This window comes from Thermobia domestica, chromosome 15 (assembly GCF_964235325.1).
Source record: "Thermobia domestica chromosome 15, izTheDome1.hap1.1, whole genome shotgun sequence".
Lineage (NCBI taxonomy): Eukaryota > Metazoa > Arthropoda > Insecta > Zygentoma > Lepismatidae > Thermobia > Thermobia domestica.
In genome coordinates, this window is record NC_137468.1 from 196,330,077 (window position 1) to 196,350,732 (window position 20,656).

At 36.1% G+C, this 20,656-nt stretch overlaps 1 protein-coding gene across 1 annotated transcript in view; it reads right to left on the reverse strand.

Moving 5' to 3' along the window:
• Positions 1-1,211: 1,211 nt before the first annotated feature.
• The window catches only part of LOC145671995 (uncharacterized), a 50,394-nt gene continuing 30,949 nt past the window's right edge, over positions 1,212-20,656 (reverse strand). Inside the window, exons 6-8 of the mRNA XM_081741177.1 lie at positions 12,957-13,056; positions 9,160-9,332; positions 1,212-1,254 (exon numbers count right to left, since the gene is read on the reverse strand). Of these exons, the coding sequence (XP_081597303.1) occupies positions 9,224-9,332; positions 12,957-13,056 (209 nt within the window). The 3' untranslated portion in view covers positions 1,212-1,254; positions 9,160-9,223. The remainder of the gene's footprint in view (positions 1,255-9,159; positions 9,333-12,956; positions 13,057-20,656) is intronic.

Consider the following 20,656-nt stretch of genomic DNA (forward strand, 5'->3'; position numbering starts at 1 on the left):
ATTGTCTTGACTTGCAAAACGCTTACGTCAAGCTTGAATGGAACACTGAATGCAAGCTTGCCCCTATATTACTTCGTTACTGGAATCCAACTTGCGGCATGCTTGCACGTTTTCTAATCAAGCTGCATGCAAACTTCGCTGACTTGCAATTCAAGCTTACAGCAAGTTGTTTGCGAATTGTCTCTGCTACTAGGAAATCTTTAAGTTTGGTTGTAAGCAACAGATCCCGTTGGATATTTACCAAAGAAAGAGAAGTATATGTTTCATGGGAATTTTTAAAAAGAAAATTTATTGTTAAATATGATTTTAAAATGGATTAATTTTTCCCTTACTGATTTCAATGCACATTGGGAAGCCTCAAGAAACACTTAGATATTTATCTTTCAGTTTAACGTTCCACGATTATGTCCAATAGGCTAAGGGAGACGATGATTAAAGCAAGAGAATGATGGTGGAAGAATTGGTAGAATGAGAAAATGGGAGGAAACAGGAGTACCCTGAGAAAGTCCACGGACACCATGTTGTCCGGCCAGAAACTTACTTAGCCGGGGATCGAATCAGGGAACCCTTAGCACCAGAGGTAAGCGCTCAACCACTGAGCCACCGTGCCACCCACACTCACATATTTAGTAAAAATGTTCTCAGTATTTTTTTTTTTTTTTTTTTGGTCAACTAAAGATGAATGTGCTTCCCTACTCTCATTAATCTCAACTTCATACACATTTTGTTTCACGAAAGTCAAATTTGTTTTATAAAATTACATAGAACTTGTTTAAAATCGAAAAAAAAATCATCCCTTATTCTTGACAAATTCGAACTTTAAGTAATGGGTTTCATTTTATTGCATTAAAATTGAAGAAAATGAGTTATTTTGGATTTTTTTAAATGCACTATACAGGTAAATTTTCCGAAGTCTCTCGTGGCTAAGCGATTAGCGTACGCGCTTTTGGCGTGGGAAACCAGGATTCAATTCCCGGCAGCGGCTGATGTGATTCGGATTCCACGTTAAGCTATAGGACCACGTCTCATATTGCCTCACTGCTGAAAGAGACGCTAAACTGAAAATCAAAGCAAATCAAATCAACGGGTAAACTTTCAATTTACGATTGATTGATTTACCCTCTTTCACTCTTCTAAACTTGCAGATTTCAGCTCCAAGCAATTACTAATACTAATACTAATAAATCCTTCGACTATTGTTACAATAACTCACCTGAGGCGCCTCTTCTTTATGTGAGAGAAGATTCCAAGTGTCTGCAAGGTTAAAAGATAAAAAATAAATAATACCTATGAATTCATAATTATAATAAAGGTAAGATGAACGAAGCTGTTTACAACACGTGATTAAGAAACTGATTAAACTAAAAGCTATTTCATGATAGATATTATGTCTATGGCATGTTAAAAGACTAGAAGACAGATGCTTATAGGCTCCAACGAAATTTATATGAAAATCGTGAGGTAATTGGGGAGCTACTTCAATTAAAACCTAGTGGGTTCCGGTTTCCATTTCTACCACTGAAATTCATCATAAATGTCCTTCATCGCTCTTATATCAATTCATATTAATTGACTCATTAGATAACTTCATCACTAAGTTGGAATTATACTTTTTTTCTACTCCAATTAATTTATTCTTTTTCTGCCTTCCTTGTTTCCTCCATAAAGGCGCGTAGTTTATCCAAATAGTCAGGAAATGATTGTGTTTCCAGGGCCGGATTTAACACTAACTCCACTATCCAGGATCTAGGGGGGTAAACAGAGGCGAATCTATCGCTGGGCCGGGGCGCTAGCCCCCTCCCAGTATTTTGAGTGACGAAAATAATTCAAGCTATTATTTATATATTTTTCAGTTTATAGTAAACTCATGATATATCTATCATAGTCTGGGTTCTGGTTGGCTCCCCCAGTTTTTACTTTCTAGATCCGTCTCTAGGCACAAAGTTCTTTAGGGCGCACGTTAGACCTACTGGCGGATCTGGAAGGTAAAAATTAGAGGGGGCAGGCAGAATTTAGATTACGATAGGTATATCATGAATTTACTATAACCTTTAAAAATATATAAATAATAGCTTCAGTTATTTTTGTCAGTCAAAAAACTGCAGAGGCCTACGCCGCCCAGCCCCGGACAAGATACGTCACTGGTTAGACCAAAATGTAATAACCAACACTAAAAAGATTTGCAGAGGTTCAATAATGATAATAATATTATTAAAATAATAAACAAACTTTCTGATTCTCTTTCAAAACAACCTTTTCTCCTGTTTCGTTTACATTTGTGGTTTTACGGTGTAGTGTAAAAAGAAATAAAAATAATCATTTTGTATTACAGGACAAACATAAAGAGTGCGGCAAACAAAGTATTAGTCTTTAGCCCCAATTTCATCTCCCCATGAATTTGCTCGAATTTGAGTGCAAGCGATAGCGTCAATGCATAAAACACGACTCTGAAGAAACCAGAGCGGTCAGATGCACCGTTCCTGCGTTATCCCATTCCAAAGTGTGGGATGCCACGAGATGGTGCCAGTATCGAGGCGCAGCTACGAGATCACCTCTTAACGCCTCGAAGATATTTGTATAAACTGTAAAGCTGTCATGTTATAATGGTCACAGATATAACTCCGTATCGTATTAAAGTCGTCGACCAGCTCGTTCTTGCGACTCTGGAGCACGTACAGTAGGATGTTGTTCACACATGACCACCATTATTTGATACTTCTCTTACGGCCACAACTATGACTTTGTTGTGCCCGGTCATCGATTGTCCAACGTTTCTCTTCGCATTGAAAGAACTTCCGATGATGAGGATTTTTCTGATTGAGTTTCATAAACTAAAGTGCCACCATCTGATGGCATCCCACACTTTTGAAACGTGATATCTGAAGAACGGTGCATCTGTCAACTCTGGTTCCTTCACATCACAGTCGTGTTCTACGCATCCGAAGCTATCGGTTGCAATCACGTTCGGGCAAATCCATGGGGAGACGAATTGGGGCTAAAACTGAACGCACTCTTTAAGTAATCAAAACAACTATTCTATTCGCTTTAGTGATATTTCCGGTGTTTGAATATTCATACTATTAGAGACAAAAATTCGAAACGAATTTCTTCTATTAACGTGCGAGTGCATATTTCAAAAATAAAACTAGTCATTGTCCGCAACTTTATTTGTAAAGATTTAAATCTTTCTTTATCCCTTGCGTTCCAGTTACATGCAGGTGGATACCATAAAATAGTCCGTTGCAAAATACCTGTGACAATCTTGGGGATGTCATGAAAACGTATCCTATATTAAGGAGTATTAATCCTGGAGATGATGAAATTTTTTAGTGGCGACAAGGCGTAAGTTAGTTCTACTGTTTCTCCTTGGGTTAGGTGCTGTATCGCCGGACCAATTGTAGGAAATTTACCGCATCAATTGGAAAATTTATTTAAGTTTGTGAGAAAGAATGAGTCAAACTCAGGTAAGGGAAATAATAATAGTTAATGTACAAAAAAATTAAAATCACTGAACTTTATACAATAACTCTGTTATATAACGGCGTAGACCTCTTTTAACAGTAAATGAAAACCTTGTATTACAGCAAGCACATGGGAAAATGACAAATGGAACGCAAGTCGTTACAGAAGATTCAAAATGAGATGATGAAATTTCTTAGTGGATGCAAGGCACGAGTTAGTTCTACTATTTCTCCTTAGATTACAGCACCTTACTTACAGAAAAAATGTTTTCTCTCAGTAGATGGCAGGCCTAAAGGAGCATTCAATTACGACACACACGTCTTTTTATTAGGTTATAACAACAGCATGGTTACTTTTAAATATTAACATTTTCTTCAAACAATGAATTGATAGAGGCTTCGAAAACATGAATTATTTTCTATTCAAAAGTGAACTTTTTGCATGGACTAAATCACAATTTATTACATAAACTTTACATTCATTTTGGAAGTGCTCCTTTTTCATATAAATTCATTTTAGTAACAAATCAACGAATGCTAATCAAGGCATTAATACAAAAAAAAAACTGTAAATACAAAAAAAAAGTCATTCCAACGAGTATGAATCCCATCAATTTTTACAGAAGAAATTATTTAACTTACAACTTCATTCTTTTCAGCATTTATGGCACATACTGGTTATTTCCTGGTGCCCTTTTTCTCTAACACTCTTAAGAGTGAAGAAGTCAAGTCAAGTCAAGTCACACGTCTTTGTTTTGACGATAAACAACTAGCAAATTCGAAAAATCTTTTCAAAGAAAGAAAATAAATCTTACAGTTTTACGTCCCATGCTTATGCCGATTAGGCAAAAGAAGGCGGTGATTATGAGAAATGAATGAAACGGTAGAATGAAGAAAGTGGGAGAACCCCGAGGAAAACCACGAGCACAGTGTTTGTCCACTACAAAGTCCACACAGCGCGAGCTGGGATCGAACCAGAGACCCCAAGCACCGGAGGTGAACGCTCTACCACTGAGCCATCGCGGCTCCTTAGCAAATTCGAGATTGGAAAGAAGAAAAAAGAAAGAAAAACTTTGTATTTGACCTTTGGTCACTGTTGCCAACCCGAAACAGCATAAAATCCCTTCAGAACATCCAAATTTCCCTTTTTCAGTCGAAATGTTACACAACTCATATACCTATATATATATATATATATATATATATATATATATATATATATATATATATATATATATATATATATATATATATATATATATCGGGTTTTACAACCCTTGAGATGTGACTCCTGCCACTGAGACAAGAAAAAAAGTTCTCTTGAACTTTCGGCTATCGGACATAGTGTCGGATCTACAAGGTGCCGAAAGCGTGGGAAATGACTTTCGGACTCCAATTGTTCGGAAACTATCCAATGTAAAGAGGGCGGGTATAAAATGCACTGAAGAAGTCATACCTGCTGTATTGAATTTTGCATGTTTCACAATCCTACCATGCACGCGTAAGAGATTCCCCAAAGGAACGTAGGGAGTCTCGGATAATCTGCCAAATGAAAATTGGTCTAAATGGATATGAATTGATATGGTTTCTACCAGGTAACAATAATTCTTTTGCATTAAGTCGATATCTGAAACAAATACAAAATGGCGGACACCTTCATGCCCGTTGTGTGTAGTTCCATAATCGCCAATTGAGTAGAGTTGATTTTGAGTTTAACTCTTTTTCACCAGCGAGACTATATGAGGCGTGGACCTACTGATTAACGTGGAATCCGAACCACATGAGCTCCTGCCGGGAATCGAACCCGGGTCTCCCACGCCAAAGGCGCGAATGCTAACCGCTTAGCCACAGAGGAGCTCTGCATAATCGCCAGGTACGGATGCTGGCCAGCAGCGACGTTCTGAGTATTAAGTGTAGCGAATTTGTACTCAAAAGCTCTAGAAAGACATTTGGAGTGTCGGTAGAGCACAACAGATGAAGCAAGGTGATTCACATCTGTGGAAACACGTAACGCAAAATGCCCAGAAATGCAATCATAATAAGTAAACGTGAGTTCAAAGCGTCGGAAATGTAAGGAATAGCATCAAGAACATGAAAGCCATTGCCGATTCACCAATAATATTCCATCAACCCGATGCAATATGATGTGCACGGTTGCATACCAATAAGGATGCAACAACTGAGGCCAAGTTGAAATTGTGCATTGGGACTCGTAAAGTAACTGGCTAAACTAAATGAATGTCACTAGTGGGATCGCATGATTGATATTGAAATATGGCCAGTGGCGGATCTAGGTCAGGGCCGGGGGGCCTAGGCCTCGAGTTTTTTCAGTGACAAAATAATTTAAGCTATTATATATTTTTGAAAGTTTACATATACCTATAATAGTCTGGGTGCTGGCTGCCCCCCCCCAGTTTTTACCTTCTAGATCCGCCACTGCGCGTGGGGTTGTTCACGTTGTGTTTTTCGTGAGATTTTGTCAGGGGTGTAGCCAGCAGGTTTATGTAGGGGGGGGGCCGTCGTTTTTGAGGGGGGCCAGCTACAAAGCCAAAAGAATTATGTTGCAGCTAGTGTTTTTGAGGCATGAAAAAACTGGCAAATTTTGGTTTCCAGCTTCTTCTTCTTCTTCTTTTATTATTATTATTATTATTATTATTATTATTATTATTATTATTATTATTATTATTATTATTATTATTATTATTATTTGCTTTTTGTGCATAAATTATATTCCAGGTAGTTTTTATTATGTTTAACCAATAATCACTGTCCCGGACCAAATTCCTTACCGGACCCGGAATATACCTTTTGCATAACTAGTTTAAGCCCTTGTACACAGAACCTATCTACATAAGGCTAATTTTCTTTGAAATTTCACTTATTTTCTTTAAGATTTCCTGACAAAAATAATTATTTATTATTCGTGACTAAAAAAAAAAACATAATTATTTAATTAACATCTATGTCTTATTTCCTGTTCTAGGGGCCGTCCACATATTACGTAACGCTATTTTTGACCAATTTTACCCCACCCTTCTGCTTGTCACACTTTGTAACGCAAGGCCGAACCCCACCCCTTTGTTACGTAACACTTTTTGATCTTTATTTTTTCATTATTTTGATTATTTTAGGGTAGAACTTTTTTATTAGAAAATGCTTATATTATTGTGAATATATTTATAGCGTTTTTCGCCAACAAATCAAAGTATTAGAAAATGGTAGACTCGTAATAATCTTTTATCCCCATAAGGTTGTTTAATTAACGAAGGAGGTCGCACCCATCAGTTTAGGTCACTGGTGATTGGCAAGGAGAATTTACTGCGGAAGATGCAGTCAAAACAGGATTTAAAGAAATAACATCGACTTCTTCTTCCGAGATACAGGGTGCTTCGTGCATTTGAAGTTCGCCAGTCTTAACGATACAGAGTTCTGTTCCTCGTCGACCACAAATTCGAAGTGGCTGCACACGTGAAGGAGCAGGGACATCTCGTTTGTAAACAAGCTTTCGAGCATCTTCTTTGGACTTCGGACTTCAGTTTACCACTTTATAAATTCTTTTTTTAAACAAATTAGTGCGAGAATGCGAATAAACTCGATTTCTTCAGAAACATTCAAATCCAAAAATAATAATAATAAAGTAGTACGACAATAATATCCGACGAATAAGGTTTTTAATATCTTTAGGTCTGCAAATCGTGCATTGTTCCGTCAAAAAATGTTTCAAGAAAAAAAAGTTTCTTCTGTTTCACATGCGAAATTTCTTCGAAGAAAAGAATGGGTAATGATTCGAATCAGAAGTTTTAAATAATATTCTCAGAAATAGCGATGCAAGTGGGAACGCGAAGGAATTTTAAAGCGGTAGTTACGATCACTAACAACTAACTCCAGAAAATCGTGTGACGTAAATGCAATGCTGCGATAGCCGCAAAACCGAGTTTTATTGTATTGTGATACACACAGAGTTCTTCACCAGTCATGCTGGTGTCTAGTGCGTCTTCGAATAACTTCTGTATGATTCAATTTACATAGGCTATAGTTCGAAACTTTCCGAAATAATAGCCTATAATTATTTATTTATATATCTATATATACAGGGTGAACGGTAACTACGTGGACGAACTTGGATGGGCGATAGTAAATCTTAGTAAAGCAAAAAAAAAAAAGTCCTAGTGATCATGGGGGAAATTCCGTCCCATTTAGCAATGACAGAGTGTTGAAAGCATGGGAACATGTACTTCAGAGGCCAACAGCTTAAAAACAGCTTCAGAGGCCAACATTGTGGAGAGTGTGGTTAAAAACGTCACTTAGAAACTCATACCTACTCTATTGAAAAATCCATATTTGAAAACGCAGCTACGTGTGCGCACGGGATTAACAACGTGTGACACTTCTTTCCTTTACAGCATATCCGGGAATCCCTCCGTTCCTTTGGGGAATTCCGTGCGCACGCATAGCTGTGTTTCCAAACATGCATTTTTCAACAGAGTAGGTATGACTTTCTAACCGTAAGTTACATTTTTAACCGCATTCTCTATGATGTATTGCTTTCGACACTCTGTCAGTCCTAAACGGGATGGAATTTCCCATATTCACTACGACTTTTTTTTTTTTTTTTTTTTTTTGCTTCTTATTAGATGTACTATCACCCGCCCAAATGTGTCCACGTAGTTACCATTCACTCTGTAATATATATATATATAATGAAATTACTACATTTGTAACAACTCTTGAGCCACCCGACTGATTTCGATTAAATTTTCAACGTAGATGAGTTTCGGGCCTTGAATGTTTTTTATAGCTTTACTTTGAATGTGCACTTTGAAGAGAAGCGGAAGATATACAAAAATGATCGAAAATGACCAATATTAATGTTGAATCATAGTTTTCGGAGTGGCTGATACGAACAGTGCCACTTCCGATGCCGTTTAAATCCAAATTCAGTGGCCATTATTACTCCTAAGGGGGATGATGACATGTGAAAATAATTGAAAATTACCGATTAATTGAAATCCATACTGAAAAACGTTTTTCACCAAATTTTTCATCTGGTATAAATATGTTTTTTTTTTTTTAAATACTAGTTACAGCATATAAAAAATGTAATGCAGGCCTACTTACAAATCAGTTTAGTACCATTGTTTTGTGGTAGTATTTACAGTAAATTGTTGAAACGTTTGTTTTCAAAGTGTCAAATATAAATCGCAGTAAACTGTGTGATCTGCTGTAAAAAAAAATAATAAACCAAATTTTTTTTCCGACTGGTATAAGGAGGAAATACCATACTATATTTCGATTGGTATAGTAAAATAGTATTTTTCCATAATGTTTTACCGTAAATTATCAATTATATGTAAACTTTGTTATTTTCAAGTGACTGAAGCGAGGTAATCTTACAATGATGTTTTAAAAGCTGGTCATTTGGGGGGGCCAGGAAGTCATTTGGGGGGGCCGGGCCCCGATGGGCCCCCCCATGGCTACACCCCTGGATTTTGTATTTACTAGAAATATAAATTTATTGCAATAAACATATATATACTATATATTAGCTCACAGTAGGATTTAGACATGGTACAGTAGCTCAGAACCTTCATAAGTTTGGCGGCCACTGATTTAAATATATATTTAAATAATTTTTTGTTAACGAACTTATACAAAATTCGCTAGAAGTTACTCTACATGAGAAAAAAGATATTCTTACCTCATTAGTAACACCTCAATCTCCCAGATGTTGTTGGGAGAAGCTTAAAGATTTCGTAGACTTTTTACTTGTTTTTCTTTTTCTTTCTTAAACAACAGAAACATAGCAGATTTAGCAACCTCGATCTTCTAGGTGTTCTGTTACTTCCACGAGATGATGGGACGGTGGATGTACTGTTCAATGAAAAGAGAGCTTATGTTAGTGTGATACTATTCCTTACTGAAGCATGGCGTTGGCAAATCTAAATAAGCATTAGAAATGGATTTACAGAAAAGTACGAGAAATCAAAAAGTAAAGGGACTTGAGAAAAGGTATGTACATTTATTCTAATGATAGAAAATTGAAACATACATTATTTTCCCACATTATCTCCCTGCACGTCAACACTTTTTTCCCAACGTTTCATAAGTTTTTTTTTATGTCGTTGGAAAAAACGTTTTTCCGTGGCACCTGTAACCAATTTTGCACCGCATCAAATGCTTCTGCATCGGTTGCAAATCTTCTTCCCCAGAGCGTTTCCTTCAAATGGAATACGCTGAACCATGACTGATATGTAAAATATTGGTGATTTCGTCCACTGTGATTCGTCGGTTTTCCATCACCATTCTCTCAACGACTTTCAAATTGTCCTCAGTTGTTGACGTCGATGACCTGCTCGATCTTTCCTTGTCACATAAAGTAGTTCTTTCCTGTTTGAAACGCTCTATACATTCGTATTTCTTGCTTCGCGATAAACAGCTGTCACCATACTGCGCTTGCATTCGACGGATAATTTCCTCCTTGGTGCAGATCGACAATGAAGCTGCCATGTTGAACAGCTGCTGCACTCCAACTAACACGGGAATAAGAGTGATACGTTGCATAGAAGCGTTGCAGACGACACTAATTCAGCGCTGGATACTAGCAGTGTTACCAAACCCTAGTGCAAGAAATTGCAAAAGTCCCTTTCTGTTTAACTTCCCCTCGTACTTGTGCTAAAGCCAATGTCACCATCTAAACTATAGCATCTTTATATCAACATAGGCGTATATAAGAACTAAAAATGTACTATTCGCACTTGCATCTACAAAATTAACATCAATAAAACGCGTTCTAGTTCTTTCTATATTCAAAGCATAAGTGTTGTGGACAGTGGTGCACGCAGAAGTTAGTAAAGAGACATTCAAGCTTGCAACTTTATATACGAGGGGCGTTCAATAAGTTATCTACCTAGACAGGAAGGGAGGGTGGAGCATAATAACGCCTGACACGCATTTATGATCCATTTATGATTATCCCCAGTAAACATTTTTCAATGTTGCCAGCCTAATTTTACAAGTTGTGAAGAAAGAATAATATCGGCATATTTTATGTCCCCTGTGGGGGACGCCGGGACCGACATGGTTAAAAACATAATTTATTATAATATTGGTGCTGCTTTGAAACTTATTAGAGTGAAAAGTATGTGAAGAGGAATATCACTGACATAAGTTTCTCATTTTAAAAAAAATGATTCAGTCGCTAAGCACATTAGAGGCAAACAAGTTTGAGAAAAGGAAAATTTATTTTCCTCACTTATCTCATTGGCGAAAGATAGAACTGATAATACAATTCGTCGGAAATCACACGGTCACTTCTTACGTATACCAATTCATGAAGAAGGGGGATGCTAATTTTAAATACCTAACTGCAGCCTAGTTTAAAGAGGAAAAATAAAAGAATAAAAGTGACCCATTTCCCTGCAACCATATGTAGCATATTCTAATACACTACTTTAACTTAGATAAAGATCATAAGAGGTTAAAAAAAAAAAAAAAAAAAGACGTACCATTGAATTAATTCCACCTATGGGTAAGAATACAGGTCTTCTCAAAGAAAGGCGAGTGGGCAATTTTTTTTTATTTTAAACAATAGTGTGGACCTGGTAAGTTCAAGCTTCAGATACTTCATGTCATCTGGCTAAACTTATATCTTCCAAGTCGTTAAGGGTAGTTTGGAAACATATTCAATAGAATAGCATGCTAGTTTTATTTATCCAGAAAGACGGTTACAAAAATGACACTAGGCTTGCTCACACTATGCAACCCTAGGGATTAGAATGAGTTCTTTGTCACCGGAGTGCTAGAACCAGAGATAAATTCTGAGAGGCTTATGTAGAGTCGTTTTCACGTATCATTAGCTTCATATTAAAGGCCTAACTACTGCAGAAAACAAATGTTAGTCGAACTCTTTAATATGGTACTAATCACTCTGCACAAGATCCTAACAGTCCAGGGGGATTCCTTGTAAGTTCTGGGTTTATTAAGTGCTGAGAAAATAATATTTACACTAAATTATTCATGTTTTATTAACTTATGTACTTTTATTGCAGCTCTACAAAAGGATTCGAGAAGTATTTAAGGAGTCGAGGTAAAAGATTTCTTATAATGAAATTTTAACAACAATCCTGAAATGCAAACTATTCAATATCATAATTCTGTGAAAAAGGCAGGAAGAAGTTCTTTCTCTTGCCCTGGAGGGTTCTCATTCCTGAAGTGAAATCGTCTGAGTTCTCCCCTAACTGAAATTTGATCAAATCGTTCATGTGCCAATCGATAAACATATATTTAGAACAAACTTTAAACGCAATCGCCATAAAGTTTGTTGATCTTTAAACAACTCACTTTAACCTTAGCTTGATTTAAACTTAAACTTACAAAATATGAAGCACTCTAAACTATCAATTCCAAATTCTTAGTCATTGATATCGCCATTCCATCCTTTACAGGTTGCTTCTGTTTTATAGCACTTAATAAAACCTAATAAAAAATGATAAATTTCTACATAAGCTGGTTAATGCATAATACAGGCTCAGTGAATTCCTATGTTGTTCGCGCGTTAGTGGTTTCCACGTACATTCAATCACAACTACTGTATATAAGTGGCTCATCCAGGAAGCAACTTTCCCATGCGTCCCATAGCTAGGAAACCGTATGTGGCACGAAGTGACTGCGTGCACGTGAGAGAGAGTAAGCTCCTAGCATGGCGCATGCTCCAGCGGAACATCCTTAGTGCTCTCAGTAGCGTTGTGGCAGTGCTTTGGTTGAAGATGGACATTCCTATTCCAGCTCCCGCCACGTGTGAAGTGCGAGCAGTAATAAAGTTTTTGAATGCACAGAGCATAGCGTCGATTGAAATCCATCCTCAGCTGTGCCAGGTCTATGGGTCTAACATCATAAGCAAGCAGAGGGTACGTTGCTGGTGTAGACAATTTGCAGCAGGATGCCAAAATATCCCACGTTTCATCCCCTCTGATGACCCGGTCCAGAAACTCTTCTCACGCATTGTGGTATCGTTGCAAAAATGTGAATACTGATTATATGCGCCTCGTTTTGCATTCAGGAGTCAGTTGCTTCGGCACTTTATCACTACTTGTATAGGAACGTCCATCTTCAACCAGTGCCACGACGCTACTGAGAGCACTAAGGATGTTCCGCTGGAGCATGCGCCATGCTAGGACCTTACTCTCTGACGTGCACACAGTCGCTTCGTGCAACATACGGTTTCCTAGCTATGGGACAGGTGGAAAAGTTGCTTTCTCGATACGCCTCGTAATTTATTAAGTGCAAACAAACTATTTCTAATAACTTTGAAAAAAATTTCGATTCACAGCACCAGTGAGACTCTTCACTTCCTTGTCACACCCTGCTCACCCAGTATCTTCGCTAAACAGAACACTGACACCCCAAGTCAAAAACGGTACGCTTATGTTGGTCACGTAATAAGAAACACAATTATAAACATATTATTAAAGAATAACGTTTTCGATGGTAACTTACTTATCCTGACTAATGTCTCTGCTGTTATTAACTGTTTCGTTGATCAAATAGGACTGATCAGTGGAGGATGGCGTTGGAGGATGGCGTTGATTTCTGGAAACTGAAATAAAACAAAAGATTGCTCTTATATGCGTGAAATATTTTTATTTATAGGCCCTATTTTCTATCTAATTGTATTGTCGAAGTCTAAGAAAGCAAAATCACACAACTACCTCTATGGCCTATGAAATACGACAGTTCAATGTTACATTGACAAAAAAATTCTCTATTGACTTCTGTTCTTAGTTTACTAAATCAAATTTCTCCTTTGTATGAGGTGTGTTCAAATAAAACCAGTTTTTAATTAGCAGGTCAAAGACTTTAGATGGCGTGCTTCGGCAGTTGTATACAATACGCACCTAGCGACATATCTTGGTAAAAGATCACCTTTTACTTGCTTTCGATCTGTGTGTTAGTTGTCGAATAATAATTATTAATTGGGTGCCGTGGTGCATAAACTGATGAAAAAGTAACCGTGAAGGAGTTGGACGAATTTTCGTGATTTTTTAAATAAAACTGGGGAAAACTTTCATAGGAACATTCCAAATATTTAACTAAAGTGTGCAAGATGATTACATGAGTCAAATACAGTTAAGCATTCGAAATGTGGCAGATATTCTGTGGACGACCTTTCATGTCACCAGAAGACCAACATGTTGAAATTATGCATGTTGTAATTAATAAAAATCTTCATTTAACCGTCTGTAAGATTGTTGAAGACGTTGGACGTCGCGTCATTCCAGCTTATAGAGAAAATACAGGGAAATGACACCAAAATTCCGCACGCTATCCACAAAAGTGATTTCCAGCAGGTGTTCCAAAGTTGGAAGAATCAATGCCAACGGTGTGTTGATAGTAGAAGGGAGTAATTTTAAGGCAATAATGGTTCAAAGTTTGTGTAATGGGGAGGAAACCAAGACAGGAAATGGTCAAGCTTTTTTTGTACTGTGGTGTAAATCACAGTTCAGAAAAAAAGTTACACATTTTTTTTAACTTAATTTTCTCATACACGTTAAAGAACCTGAGATTTCTTTCTTGGTGTTCTTTGAGTTAAAAGAGACCAGAAGTTTCCAACTAACAGTATAATTCTAAATATCATTTTCTATGATAGGTGAGTGAGTCATAGCAGAAACAGGTTAAAAGGAATTTATCAACAATTACACGATACACATAAAAAGACTGCCGTCGATTTAACTTCGGGGTCAATTCGGAGGAGAAGGAAGGCAGGCAGATCGTCTTAATTGGAATCTGAATTATACATCTTCTAAAGTCTCCGTCATTAGGAGTTCTGATATAGATCTCTCCCGCTTATCAAAGGTTGAATCTTTAGATCTCGTCCGCTGAATATTAACGTAAATAACAATCCCTCTCTTATCCTAGAATATGGATAAGTGTTTATTTGTGATGTTCATGATTCTTAACATGTAATTCGAAATGTCTCCCATTAACGAGGATCACCACCCGGAAGTCAGTACATAATTTAGCTCATTCCCTTAACTACTGCGCAATGAAACGTTACATATTATAAATATTGTACTATAAGATAAAGTTATGTTTCAGCTACAACACAAGATACTGATTCATTTGGTTGTGGCTTCTAATATCGAAAAAGGGAACAAATAAAAGAAAATATTTGATTCGTTTTACAATGAGCACACAAGATAGCACTTGCTGTTAGATCTTACAAGAAGTGTTCAATTTTATGGAATGTTTATTTGTATATGTAAAGTATTTTAAAGTAATGATCTTATTACGAAGTAGATATATTGTTTGACCGTTTTACGTGTTATGTTTCACATTTTATTTAAATATTAATTTACATTTAAGAAAATAGATTTTGAGAAGAAACTTACGCAGAACGCCATAATGCGTTGTCGCCAAATTTGTACGTTTAATTCCTCGCGTAATAATGCGTAGCAGTTCGAGAAGAGATTGCGGCAAGGATTGAAAACTAATTTCTCCAGTAAGTATCCAAGCAGAATTCCATGATTACTTCCTTTATTATCTGGCACCAGTAAGCATTCGACACTACCTGGCAACGCAGCACTATTAAAGCAGCGTTTAGCATAGCACCGAGAACACCTAGTGATCCACCTTAAGATATCACTTTTGTCATGAAGTGTCCGAATCAAGTATTTTGAATTAATTAACATTTTATACTGAGTTTTATATATATTCAATAATTTTTTTTTAGTAATTTATCCTAGTATCTTTTTCTTGCATCATTTATACTTATCTCTTTTAAATTATGATGGCACAACACCTGTGCCATGACGTCGACCTTCGGAATTTGCTTTATAAATCTCTAGTAAAGCTTTTTAGATCAGGTTTTTTGCATTCATTCAAATATGGAAGTATCATAGAACATATTTTATGGGCATTTTGCAGCCTCGCGTGCTCTGTCTGGGGGCTGTGACGTCACAAACGTGGACGATGGGTTTTAAAAAGGGTATATTTGAGAAGTTTTTTAAAAAAAATCCCTGACACATTACTATTTACCCTAGAATCATGGTTTGTACCTCGTTGGTTTCGTTATGAGACAGGTTTTCGAAATGTAGCACTCAAATTTCCCTATCGTGTACCAGAAGCGGGAAAATCTCGTCCAAAATGAAAAAAGGGAATTTTTTAAAGAAAAATTTCCCTTTTCCCCATTTTTCTCTTCACAGGTACACGATAGCGAAATTTGAGTGGTACCATTTGAAAGGCTGCTCTACGCTGAAGAAAATGAGATATGACTCATGTTGCTAGAGTCAACAGACATGCGTCAAAAAATATCGATTTCTTTATTTTTTTCATTTTTTACACATTTTTAGCCAGTTACTTTAGTAAAGTATCTACAGTATTATCACTATTTATTCTAAAGTCATGATACGTACCTCGTTTTCTTTGGCATAAACCAGTCTTTCAAACGAAACCACTCGCATGTCTCTAGCATGTACCATAGTGGATAAAATTTGCAAAAAAAGTGAAAATTTTGTCAAAAAATCCCCTTTTCCCCGATTTTGGGCCCTCTCCACTATGGTACATACTAGAGACATGTGAGTGGTACCGTTTAAATGACTGATCTTGGCCAAACAAAACGGTGTATCAATCATCTCTTTACGGTAATTAGGGATTGGTCAGGAAATTTTTATATAAAAATGGGTTATCCATTGCTCACATAGGGGAAAGCTGATACTGTTTGCAAATGAGGCAATATTTTTCCTTTCTTATTTTTCAAGATATAACATTGACTCTTCGTACAGTTATTACACATACTATGTAGTATGTTTGAGATTGTTTGGGGCTCTGTGGATTGACACAGGGGCCGGCCAGAGGGGCCCAAAATCTGAGAAAAGGGATTTTTGACAAAAATTTCCCTTTTTCGCGAATTTTCTCCACTGTGGTACATGCTAGAGACATGCGAGTGGTACCGTTTAAAAGACTGGTTCATAGCAAAGAAAACGAGGTACAATTCATTTTTCCACAATGAACAGTCTAGATGATGATGATGATGATAGTATAGAAATTCACTAAAAAATATTATCAAGGGAAAATATGTAAATCGGCTGTAGCATCAAAACTATTCATCCCAGAGCCACTCTTTGTATCTCATTCTCTTCACCATAAAGCAAAGTTTTTTTAGTAGTATTCGCATGATCGTATCCTATACCAAAGTGGAGATATTCGCGATAAAAAAAAGGGATTTTTAAAAAGAAAATCCCTTTTTCCCACTTTTAGCGGAAATTTCCCGCACTTGGTACACTTTAGGGAAATTTTACGGACGGTTGAAAACACTGCTTTACTTGAAACAAAACGGGGTATGAACCATGATCCTACGATAAAGAGTCTTGGTGCAATAGATGATTGAGTGAAAGTCTACAAAGTACCTCAAAAAAGCCATAATTTAAAAGGGTTATGCTCCTTGATGTTTCTTATAATCAAGGCTAAAGATGTAAATTATGAAATAGTGACAGCATTTTGGAAAACCTATATTCTTTCCAACGAAATTTCCTTACATTTATTTATTTATTTATTTATTTATTAAGGGCATTAGTAATAGTAGAATTCTTTAATTGCATCAGATTTTAAGTACACCTCGTATACCTATTTCTACAAGATTCATCTTAATATTGTTCTCCGACATCTCCTACGTCTTCCTAGTGGTCTTTTTATGATTGCATTTCCAGTTCCAATTTTGAAAGCTTGTAAGGAAAGGTACATAGAAGAATGTATACAGTGGTGATATTCACCGGAGCGGTTCGCAACGGTTCGATAGAACCGGTTGTTAAAATATTTCGAGTTCGCATAACCGTTTTTATACCCAAATATAACAGTAAATTTTACCTAGTTATACCCAGGAACAGTAAATTTTAGTTTAACTATCTTTGTTTCCAGAAATTCTTTCAGCAACAGGATTAAACACATGATCTCTCAGAATAACGTATAAGCGTTTATTTCTTAATCTCAAATGCTCAGATATCAAGAATGAGAACTTGGATTACATGAGTGTAGTGGTGAGGTTTATTTATACCTGAAACGCATACATACCATAACCAACAATTGCCAATCCATTGCTAGATTAAGATCTTCCCAATACTTTTTGACAACCATCTATCTTGGGTAATTCGTTTCCAAGAGATATTCGCAGTGCTAAATAATATTGTCGCATCACCTTGTATTGGAATGCTGTGTAGGTCCCTATTTTACTTGGCCTATGTTTAGCAGAAGGGGTCCAGCTCTTTTCTCTAAAAAATGTTACAATTCTGGTAATTTCTGTTCACATTCGGTTAGTTTAGGATAGGTTAGGTTAGTTTATGTTATATTAGTGTAGGGGTCCCGCATAATTTTCCAAAAATGATAGAATTTCGCTTATTTCTACTAATATTAGGTTTGTTCAGATTATCGTAGGTTAGTTAGGTTAGGTTAGATTTGGTTATGTTATGCTACGTCTAAGTACTTGCATCATTCATTTCTCCTGTAAATTTTGTGTTTTTTACGTGCTTCTGGACCCTTCTGTATTAAACATACTCCCTTTACTTGTCACTTGTGGTATTTAGTAAAAAGTTTGCTTTTGGCTGTCTTGTAGAGTTTGTTTTCTGAGAGTTATATCTATCCATTTACTATTTTTCTGTCTGTTTCTCTCTCTCGCTATATATATAGTGTTATAAAATAGTATTATATATAGTGATATATATTATAACGGTAAGTTCGTTATAGTGGACTCTTCTTAATTCGAAGTCCAAGAGGACACGAAAAAACTTCGAATTATCGAAAATTCGAATTATCCAACAACATTCATTTTCACATATATAACAACAAACAAACCAAAGTACTGTGCATCAAAAACATATTCATATGGTGTAAACTTTACCTTTAAAGCAGCTTATTATTTGCGTGATCGAATACCGCAAACTAACAAACGACATTGACTCCACATAATTCAAACTACGTGTACAATGGAAAATATATTTACGTACAGCACTACAACATACATTGAATAGCCCAAACAATTAAACACCAGTAACAATTTGAATATTCTGTTCTCACTTTTAAGAAGTCGTAAACCTCATTTGCTTAAATTTGATTGTTTTTGTACGGTCAAGAAATCTTGAATTTCATGTATTGCGTGGAATACGATATTAATAACATTTGGTTGACTTTATCAATAATTCATCTTAAATTTTCAACCAATTCTGAAACAAGATGAGATTGGCACACGTTCTCTATCTTTACTTCTTCCCCAACTCACCTTCATTTTTATCATTACATAGATTTCCTATTTATCTTTTGTATTACTCTTCCCTATGGCTGCATCTGAATAACTGAAAACATGTTAAAACTGTATTTCTTTGTTTACATCTGTTCAACATTAAAAATTTTCAACTGTATTTACTTCCAATTATCCAAAACATAGGTTCAAAAGTTCGATTTATCCACGATTTTTTACTCTTGTTTTCAATACAGTTTTCAAGGGGAATGGATTTCTGTTCGAATTATCCAATATTTCGAATTATCCAAGTTCGAATTAACGATACTCCACTGTATATTATTCTCCAAAGTCCACTATTTTATAACACTAAACGTGATAACACAAGTTGAGATTTAACTAATTCATTTATTTAATATTTCACCTCTAAACACATGTAAATTGGATTAATAATTTAGATATTATACTTGTTTTTATATATCATCCAATTTCAATAATTAAACTCTATTTATACAGAATATATTTGTTCATCTTCTAACTACATAAATTACATGGCGCTTATATACGGGCACTTATAGCCAACGGGCACCACGTGTAGTTTGGGGACCAGACAAGTGAACCAAGAGTTACCAAATTTTGGTAACAGTACCTTGGTCCAGGCCCCAGATCAAGACGGAGCGTTTTTTTTTTTTTTAATTCGAATCAGGTGTGTTTCAGGGAAGGGTGTTTACCGGGACATGTAAAAGTAGTAGAAAATGACCGATATTAGTGCTGAATGCATAGTTTTCGCGGTTGCTGAGATCAATGGTCAAACTCCGATCGCATTAACTTCCAAATTCACCTCATTTAGCTGCGGGCCGGGGGTCACCGGGGGGATATCGAGACATATAAAAATAATCCAAAATGACCGATATTAGTGTCAAATTAATAGTTTTCGCGGTCGTTGAGATCAATGGTGACACTGCCATTAGCGATGACTTGCCAATTCAGCTACTATAGTATGCTGACATGTTAGCGAGACATGTAAAAAAAATTAAAAAAAAAAATGACCGATATTTCTTTTCGTTCGTTGGTCAGTTTGTTTACATAGATAATTTATCTGACCCATGCGAAAAACGGGTATTTCAGCTAGTGTATACATACATACATACATACATACATATAGTGTCATTTACGGAGATCTCGACACTTTTAAGATCTGGCAAAGGTAGTGACCATACACGCACGCAACAAGGAACATTCAGCGTGGAAGATTAGGGCAGCTGTACACTACGAGATAAATCCTAGGAAATATCTTAGGATTTATCTTCGAAAAAATGTTTGACATATCTCGTAGGAAATCCTACCGTTTTCTGCCATACACGTGAGAAGTTTTCCTGTCTGAGCGAATGACGTTTTTCAATATTATGAAATAGTTCTATTTAATAAAAGTAAAAGATTGATGAGTTCCAATGCTAACTACCCTGCACATCCTACTAATATTAATACCAGGCGCTATTTTGTTAAATTGGATACCTCTAAAAAAAAGCATAAAAATCAGAAGGGTGCTGGTGTACCACATTTTAGAAGATTTATAAGTAAAATTCAATTCTTTCCATGAAAAGACATATTTATAAACAACAAATTTTTGCAAGAAATAGAATTAAATAGAAAGTAATACACCTATATTTTACGATAACAAGTGTAGGTTTACTAATGTAAAATCATTATGAGTGTTTTACTACGGATGAAATAAGTGAGGGACAATGTTTAGCAGAAGGAGTCCAGCTATTTTTTTCTGAGAAATGTTACAATTTCGGTAGTTTCTGTTCACATTAGTTTAGTTTAGATTAGTTCAAGTTAGTTACGGATAGGTTAGGTTATATTGTTATATTAAGTTATATTAGTATAGGGGTATATAATTTTTTCTATCAATATTAGGTTTGTTTAGTTTCATTAGGTTAGATTTGGTTATGGTGTGTTGGGTATAAAT